The 8,457-nt window shown below is 47.9% G+C and overlaps 2 protein-coding genes across 4 annotated transcripts in view; both read left to right on the forward strand.

The window, feature by feature from the left end:
• Positions 1-5,460, forward strand: part of LOC117578504 (protein telomere ends associated-like) — a 10,615-nt gene extending 5,155 nt beyond the window's left edge. The window contains exons 1-8 of one of the 3 annotated variants that reach the window (XM_034264041.1): positions 7-407; positions 451-528; positions 591-899; positions 1,516-1,590; positions 1,661-1,723; positions 1,794-3,309; positions 3,373-3,886; positions 3,944-5,460. In XM_034264041.1, the coding sequence (XP_034119932.1) occupies positions 25-407; positions 451-528; positions 591-899; positions 1,516-1,590; positions 1,661-1,723; positions 1,794-3,309; positions 3,373-3,886; positions 3,944-5,409 (4,404 nt within the window). In that variant the 5' untranslated portion in view covers positions 7-24 and the 3' untranslated portion in view covers positions 5,410-5,460. Of the gene's footprint in view, positions 1-6; positions 408-450; positions 529-590; positions 900-1,515; positions 1,591-1,660; positions 1,724-1,793; positions 3,310-3,372; positions 3,887-3,943 lie in introns of those variants that run through there. The other 2 variants (XM_034264042.1, XM_034264040.1) reach the window with 2 other exon arrangements.
• Positions 5,461-5,679: 219 nt separating this feature from the next.
• Positions 5,680-8,439, forward strand: LOC117592045 (SET and MYND domain-containing protein 4). Its single transcript, XM_034285529.1, has 4 exons — positions 5,680-6,404; positions 6,457-7,480; positions 7,564-7,891; positions 7,956-8,439. The coding sequence occupies exons 1-4, from the start codon at positions 5,737-5,739 to the stop codon at positions 8,222-8,224; spliced, it is 2,289 nt and encodes a 762-aa protein (XP_034141420.1). The 5' UTR covers positions 5,680-5,736; the 3' UTR covers positions 8,225-8,439.
• Positions 8,440-8,457: the final 18 nt, after the last annotated feature.

Consider the following 8,457-nt stretch of genomic DNA (forward strand, 5'->3'; position numbering starts at 1 on the left):
ATAGCCGACAGCGGGGAGACACCTATGGAAGAACCAAAAGCAACCAATAGCTCAAAAATCAGCCAACCACATCCCAACGACCGATCGAGCCTACCGTTTACCAAACGAGCCGCAGAACCCCCTTCAGAGAACGCCACACTCGAATACCCCGTAACCCTGCAATGTTTTTCATTGAACATCAATTACGCTGACATGATTTGCCAGCTCAGGAAAACAGAAGAAGAGAATAAAGAGAAAGATGCGACGATTCTTAGTGATTATCAGTTGATGGAACGCTTCTACAAAGAATTTTACACAGATGAGGGAATTCGGAAGAAATATAACTACAATTTTAACAAAGCGACACCCGCGTTGCAGCTGAGGCTTCTTAGGTTTGCCAAGCGGGTTGTCCCATCAACAACAAAAGGGTAAATGGAAATATTAATGAATTTTAAGTGTAATTTTGAAAAGGTTTCTACATTGCAGAGCTTCAAGTGGAGTTTCAATCTCAGCCATAAAGAGTCGAACCGCTCCTAATGAGGCAGACCCGTGAGTATTTCTTTTTTTCTGAGTTACTGCCAGCTAAATATTTTCGTTTATAAAAAACGTAGGCAAATTCCAAGCGAGCCGATTGTGGTCACCGTCTGTGACAAATCCTATGAATTTCCGGTCACGCTGAGGACTTTCCTAAAGTACATCAACTATAAGGATATAGTCGGGAAGTTGTGTAACAAAAGCAACTGTACCGACAAGCAATTCATAGGCCGCTACTACCGCTCCTTCTACCTGGATCAGAAAGTTAGGAATGCCTTCGCATATAAATTCAGTGAGAGGACCCCTCCTAAGTTACTGGAAAAGCTAAATGCATTTGCGATTCCGTTTAAAGGAGATAAAAACACTGACAACATTTCCCTTACACGGTAGGAAAAAATGTGTTTCATATATTATTATACCCGGTACTCGAAGAGAAAATAGGGTATATTGTATTTGTGCGAATAACGGTTGTATGTAACGCACAGAAGGAAACGTTTCCGACCCCATAAAGTATATATATTCTTGATCAGCATCAATAGCCGAGTCGATGGAGCCATGTCTGTCTGTCCGTCTGTCCGTCCGTTCGTCTGTCCGTCTTGTTTGTCGGCTAGTTCTCAGAGACTATAAGAGCTAATGCCACCAAATTTTGGCTCCAGACTGCTGTATGCTCACACTGAAACCAGTGTATTTAACAAATAAGCCCCGACCCCTTCCGCCCTCGCAAAAGGGCGAAACATCCCAAATCTACAATTTTGAAGATAAAAGAAATCTAAAAACGCCATTCTGTGAGGAATGGCCATATCTATCAGATCCCCAAATTGGTCCGATTGGATCATTATTATAGCCACAATGAAGAAATTAATTTGCAGTGGCTAAACCCACACCGTCCCGTCTGCCCCTGCAGACCGCTAAGATACAGATGTAGTACTGAGTACCGGGTATAAAAGTTGTGACGCGTAAGAAGCGTCTCACACGTCCCTTCTCGTTTTTTTTTAATTTCAGGAAAGAGGCTGAAAAGTGTGTGGAACCCGAGGTGCAGTTGAGGAACAATGAAAACATACCGCCTCAGAATACAATGTGGGTATATTAGCTTACACTGCTAGATTAGAGTTGGTCCATTAAACATTAACTTTAACATGATTTACAGATCCGGACAGTCGACTGCTTTGAGCTCCGCGAACGATAACAAATCCGCTTACATGTTGAAAGGGTAAGACTCATTATAACTCTGTATAACAAGCGCGTTTTGTGCTGGTAATAACTCTCATGTTCCATTTTAGCTTCAGGTATCCCGTTACCTTTGAGGTATTCAGGCGCCATATAAACTACGATGAAATTATCGAGTCCGCGCTGAGACAAACTATCAAAGATGAGTCGGTGCTGCCGAGGCTGATAGCCAACCCGCAAGATCCCCTCTGCATAAAGGCTTTCGATGAGTTCTATCGCCGGTTCTACATATTTCCCCATATTCGGAAAAGCCTCAGCTACCGTTTCGACTGTGGTGGGGACCCATCTCTGATGGAAAAGCTATGCGGACATGCAGAAACCTTGAATGAGAATGCCAAGAGATGGGTAGAAAGTGCCAAGCCACCACCCGCAGAGGAAAACCTGATAACTCCGAATGGTATTAAGTACAGGTATCCTGTGTCGTTTAATACCTTCTGTAGAAGCATCAATGTCGATGAGCTAAAGGTTCAGCTGGCCAACCACTTTAGCAAGAACAAGAAACTGAAGGACAACAACTGCTGTATGCGACAGCTTCGACATTACTATAACTCCTTTTACACATCCAGGAGAATCCGTGAAATGTTCAAATATAATTTCGATTCAGCAACGCCAGAGCTTCGTGCCAAGTGTCTGCAGTTTGCTGTACCCATAACGCAGGCGAGAGAAGTTCCGCCAGAGCCACAGCCAGAGCCACAGTCAGAGATAGTGCCACAGTCAGAGATAGAGCCACACGCAGAGGTAGACCCACAGGTAGAGGTAGAGCCACAGTCGGAGAAGGAGCCACAGCCAGAGATAGAGACACAACCAGAGATAGAGCAACAGCCAGAGATAGAGCCACAGTCAGAAATGGAGCCACAGCCAGAGCTAGATCCAAGCTCTCGCTTTGCCAGTCGTTGCGTTGAGAGCAGTGTATCTGTCCTGCGCCAGAACACTCCAGATATCGTAAGATGTCATGCAGCCAGGCAAGCTGTGCTTGACGTGAAACAAAAGTTGAATGTAGTTCATTACGTGCCACACAATCTGAAAGCGTACATATCTCGTCATGTGTCATGTCTTAAGAGACGAGCTGTCCTGGAGAAGAACATCATCGAAACGGTCAGGGACTTGAATAAGGCGGCGGCTATCAGTGATCCAGACTCGGGTATGGATACAGCCACAAAGCAAATCAGTGGAGAAAAGAACACCGAAGGTTCAGCAGTGACTGCAGCAATCGAGGTAGAAACTGAAAAAGTACCTGGAAAATGTCCAGCACCCTCGATTGAAGTTGAAGTTGCAACTGCAGAGAAACCAAACACTGTGACTATAGTAGAACAAATAGTATGGACCAGCAAGGTACCCGAGAGTACAACCTCTACTGCTGAGCGAGTGGCTGAAGAACCCTGTGTCACTGATAATCTAGGGACCATCACATCTGTACCAGCACCCAAAGAAGTGCAGACAAAAACAACATCTGAGGTAGCACCAAGTAGCACAGCAGAAACAGTCAATCCTGAGGCATCTGCAGTTAATACAAGTAACCAGTTTCTTCTCAAACAAATTATGGGAGTCTTTGAAGCGCCACGCGAACAGGTAGGATAAGCAACAAAACGCCCATTGTGGCACCCACAACTAATTCCGTCTATCCCTTAACAGGAGCAAAATATACTCTACTTCATCCATCAGAGCCATGGGCTAAAGAGAACGATTTGGCGCATACTCTCCCAGCTGAGTCTAGAGGAATTCTGCACTTATACAAGCTTCCACAGCGTCGAGGCACTCTATGACAACGAGAGCAGGCTGCAGCGATGTCATCAGCAGGTTGTGGCGAATGGCCATTGGCCACTCCATTTACACGTGAAGCTGGACCTGTTGCGCTGCCTGTTGCACAGCAAGGGAGTGGAAATGCCTTCGCTGGAGTTGGATCAGCTTTCGCCAAAGATCTTGCACTGGAAAGATCTAATGCTGCACACGGACTTCGATGAAATTGTTGAGCAACACTACGAGGATCGTACCGGTTGCCGGATCGAGGACATGGAATTGTTGTTCGAGGAACGTAAGAAGCTGTATACGAGCTGCTGGACGCACGATCAATGGATACGCCAAGTGCCCCAGATCAGCCAATCTACGGAGATATTAGATAGCACCACACCCACACCCGCACCATGTGGTAAGTTTTATGTCTGATTTGCTTGTCCACTTACTCAGTCCCCTACTCTGCTTGCAGTGCACACCGAATTCAACGATCAATCTACTAGCTTTGTGGATATGGACGAAGTGGCTCCGGCCTCACAGTTGTCAGACACCTATACTGATCCGCTTATGGAGAGCCAGCAGGTCAAGCAGGAGAAAATCAAGTTTCTTGACAAGATGCGCGGCAGCTGCCTCAACAGCCAGGAGGTCCAGTGGGAGAGAATCGATTTGGACGATCAAATTATACGCTTAGATGACAGTCAGGAGTCTCTTTCGAACCTTGCCTGCTTTGCCATTCCCAAAGCGACAGTAGTTCCGCCATTGAATGCAGAGAAACCGCCACAGTTTCCAGAAAGTGAAAACACTTATCTGTCCACGGAATTGGCAGTACCAGAGACTCAGCTTGCAATTGTACAGACGGAGGAGGAAGAGGAGGTAGAGGAGACTGAACCCGAAGTTATCGTGAGCGACGCAGAAGTGGAAGTTAAGCATGAGCCTGAGCCTGAGCGTGTGCCTGAGCCTGTGCCTGAGCCTTTGCCTGAACCTGTGCCTGAACCTGTGTCTGTGCCTCAGCAGAATGTGAGGCAAAAGGATGCGCCGGCGCTGCCTCCCAGTGAGCTCAAAAGACGCAAACATGAAATGCATGGGTCGAACCTAGTGGCCTTCAAGAAGCCGCGTGTGATGCCCGAGAAGGTGCCGCAACTGCGGCACGAGTTCCGGGCTCTACCAATGAACGCTGTGGTTCGCATCGAATCGGTCGACTTTAATCGCAGCATAGAGGTTGAGCAGCCGACCACATCCATGCAAACCATTCCTTGCCAGGAAAAGGAGCCAACAGTCACAGCTTCACAGGATTTTGCCACGGATAACACTCTTCTAGCATCCTCCCAGCTCGACGCCCTATTGAATGCTCCAAACGTTACGCTGCGCAAGGTAAATGAAATTGTGACATGTACTGACAAGAATATTGGCAAGGGGCCACCGACCGTGATGCAGAGCTGTGTTATCTTTCGCGAAGTCGAGCACTATCGATTCTTCAGTGCACTGACAACCGAACACATAACAAAGCACATGATCGAAGGCTGTGTCTTGGGCAGTGCCTACCACGATGCGTTGATCAAGATGAATGGCAAGTTGTGCAAAGTGCGCGGCCCCCTGATCGAAACCCTTTTTCCGCATATGTCGATCCGACTTCGATCGGATTTGAGGGATATCCTCGATGATTTGGGTGAATTCACCTTCAATTGCCGCAGGAACATGTGCAAAGATTCCACGCAGGACCTGCGTGTTCGCGTGCTTTCCATGTTTATGGACGTGGCCCCCACGTTTGTGCACTTCCGCGCAGTGTTCGACAATGCGACCGGGGAGTGGGCCACGTGCAGCTCGATTGATAGGGGTGACCCGGATATCGTTCGGCGGCCGCCCAGATGCAATGTAGGAGCAGTGCTGAAGCCGGGCATACTCGAGCGTATGAAGGAGTTAAAGGGGACACTTCGTTGATTTACTGTTTTTTTCAATAAAAAATGTTATCCCTTACGGCCTAAAACCTAACATATTGTGTTTTTATCTTTTCAGGAACGACAACCCTATTTAAAAAAGACCTAAGATGCATTTTGAAAATAAAATTTGCTTTTTTCTCCAATTAAAAGTGGCATTTTAGTGTAGTATTGGGAACATTCCATTTAAAAGATTTCGATAGCTGGATATCGAAGCATTAACGCGCGGTTCTGTCGATAACTTTGTTCAGAAATGCACTAAATTAAACCAACTGCGTTTCTGTTTAATGTTTATAAAATTGAATTAACTAAAGCTAAATATCCGCCCAGAATGGATAATTTGGCTCAGATTTTCACCCAACAGGACGAGCTAATCGCTCCAGTTGGCGCTTATCAAAACGAATATGAAGCTATCAAGGCACTGCACTCTCTGTCAGAAGAGAAGAGGCAGAGCCTCCAGGATTTGACGCGGAAGCTGCTTGGGGACTTGGACGAGCCGCATGATAGGAAAGCGATCGCCGATAGATCACAGATGTGGCGAAAGAGGGGCAACAGTCTATTTAGATCCTCCGCAAAGGAATTTGGGCCAGACGCGGAGGCGGAACGGGTCCTCGGGGCATGTCGCCTCTACACAAAGGCCGTGCTAGACGCAGAAGACGTTAAAGATGTACTCTGTTTGGCATTTGCTAACCGCGGAATAGCACTGCAAGAGTACGGCTACTACCAAGAGGCCTACGACGACTGCGCCAATGCCCTCGAATTCGGGTATCCCAGGAGACTGCAGCACAAGGTAATCATACGGCAAGCTCACTGTGCAGCGAAGCTGAAACGAACCGAGCAACTGACGGAGCACATAGCGTGCTTAGAGAAGTTGCAGCTGAACGAAATATTTCGCCATCAGCTGGAGGATCTAAAACACAATCTGGAAATGCTGCGCGGACAGTCGTCAAGCGAGAAATCAGAGGAGGAACAAGAGAAGACCGATCCCATTCAGGAAATGTAATTAAAATGACTTTCCTTTGGTCAGCTCTAATCGGTTTCAATATTTCAGCGTCTGTCAGGCTGGCAGAAGTGGTCGCCACATGATTTCCAAGGAAGCTATACCGCAGGGAAAAATCATATTCAGGGAGCAGGCCACGTGCTTTGTGCCCCTGGAACAGAGACTAATTTGCCAGCAATGCGCCTGCAGCCTGATGTGCGCTCCTATTCCCTGTCCGATGTGTCGGCAGCGAGTGGTCTACTGCTCACGAGAGTGTCGCGAGCGGCACAAATCCATCCACAGATTCGAATGTGCCGCTTACCGCAAAGATCTGCTCAAAATGGTAGGCGTTTCGCACTTGGCACTGCGCATGGTCCTGAGCTATATGCCGTCGATGCTGCCACAGCTGCAGGAATGCGCCAGTTCGGCCGAGATGTGGTCCACACTCATGACTCTGACCACGGGTGCCGACAAGGAAGACGAGCAGACCCAGCAGTATCTGCAGAGCCTGCGCATGATAAGCCACCTGGACAAGGCTCCGCAAGCGGAGCTGGTCTACCATATGCTCTGCGCCAACCTACTGCAAGTCTATCTGAAGGAGTGCACGGACTTCTTTGATCAGTTCCAGACCACGAGTGCCTCCGTTGAGGATTGGCACTTGATTGTAGCCGCTTTGATACTCCGTAGTGCCGGTCAGCTCCTGGTTAACGGCCATGTCGGGGACGCCCTCCTGCCCGTGAACCTGGAGGCCAATGAGTTTGGCCTACTGCAGCCGGAAATGTGGCAGAAACCACGCCACCTCCAGCTGGGTCAACTGCATAATCTGAGTCAAACGGAGCCCCTCACAGCCATCAATTTGCCCTATCTGAGCATCTGCAATCATGCCTGTGCACCCTCCATACGCACCAAGTTCGACGGCTGCACGGCGGTCTGCTACTCTGCAGTGGATATCGAAGCTGGCGACGAGATCTTCAACTGCTACACGATGGACTACAAGAAGAGCATGCTTCGCCAGAGATCGCAGCCGTTGCGACAGGTTTACAAATTTGACTGCAGCTGTGCGAAGTGTACTCGCACCGATCCAGACCAGGACTACGTAAATATTAAAGATTTTTCTCCTAATGAACTTAATGAAATTCAACAATGAAATAATCCCTCCCATGCCTCTCTCTCTCACAGTTGAAGTTCCATCGATATCGCTGTGAAAACGAGAACTGCCGTCGAGAATTTGTTCCGGAGCCACTGCCCCATCAGACTAACCTCAATTGGTGGCTGCAGAGCCCGGATGCAGCGGAAGCTTCTGTTTGCTGTCCTGTCTGCAAAAAGACCCAAGTATTCGCCTGGTTCAATGATTTTATGTGCCTCATCGACAGCTGTGGCGAGGCCAAAGCAAGGCGAGAACTCTACAAGGCTTTCGATGGTGTGGACAAGTATCTGGTGGCACACCACATCTTGAAAAGGAAGCTGGCGGAAGCGCTCATCGAACCATGTTTTGCCGAAATGGACGGTAAGGCACTCGTCGTAGCGGCTAGAGAAATTTTAAAATAATTCCTAAGGAAATTTCTTTACAGAGGGCTGCGTTTTGGACGACGTGGACTACGAGAATCTGATGCGTATAGTCGAGACACAACTGGAGGGCACTGCCGCTCAGAGTGGCGGCAACTCCATGGAGTATATCAGCCAGATGACCTATCTGTGGGATCTATGGGCATTGAGCAAATGCAAGCGCAGCGAGCAGCAGCTGCAGGAGATGAAGGGCAAGCTGGAGTACCTGGCCGCTGAGCACAGGGAGATCTTTGAGAACTATTACAACGATTTCATTGTGCAACAATGTAAATAACACAGTACACAATGCATTTGTTTCGAGTCGTGGAGTAAAACGCGCCACAAAACTGCCAATACTAAGCCACTATAAGGGTTAATAAAATGCGACAGTGTAGTGTGGCCGTTTTGAAAACACAAGAAAAACAAAAGTCAGCTGTTAACTGTTCGAGAACTAGTTCCGTGTAAGCCGCAAAGAAGAATGCAAATAAAAAAGCGCAAAACAATTAAAAACACATTCGTCGTTCTGTG

This window comes from Drosophila guanche, unplaced genomic scaffold, assembly GCF_900245975.1.
Source record: "Drosophila guanche unplaced genomic scaffold, DGUA_6, whole genome shotgun sequence".
Lineage (NCBI taxonomy): Eukaryota > Metazoa > Arthropoda > Insecta > Diptera > Drosophilidae > Drosophila > Drosophila guanche.

What these genes read in the sequence shown, in the direction of transcription:
- LOC117592045 (XM_034285529.1), top strand. Translation starts at nt 5,737, where the DNA reads ATGGATAATTTGGCTCAGATTTTCACCCAACAGGACGAGCTAATCGCT. An exon ending in ACCGATCCCATTCAGGAAAT is followed by an intron (nt 6,405 to 6,456) that starts GTAATTAAAATG and finishes TCAATATTTCAG; the next exon opens with CGTCTGTCAGGCTGGCAGAA. An exon ending in ATGTTTTGCCGAAATGGACG is followed by an intron (nt 7,892 to 7,955) that starts GTAAGGCACTCG and finishes ATTTCTTTACAG; the next exon opens with AGGGCTGCGTTTTGGACGAC.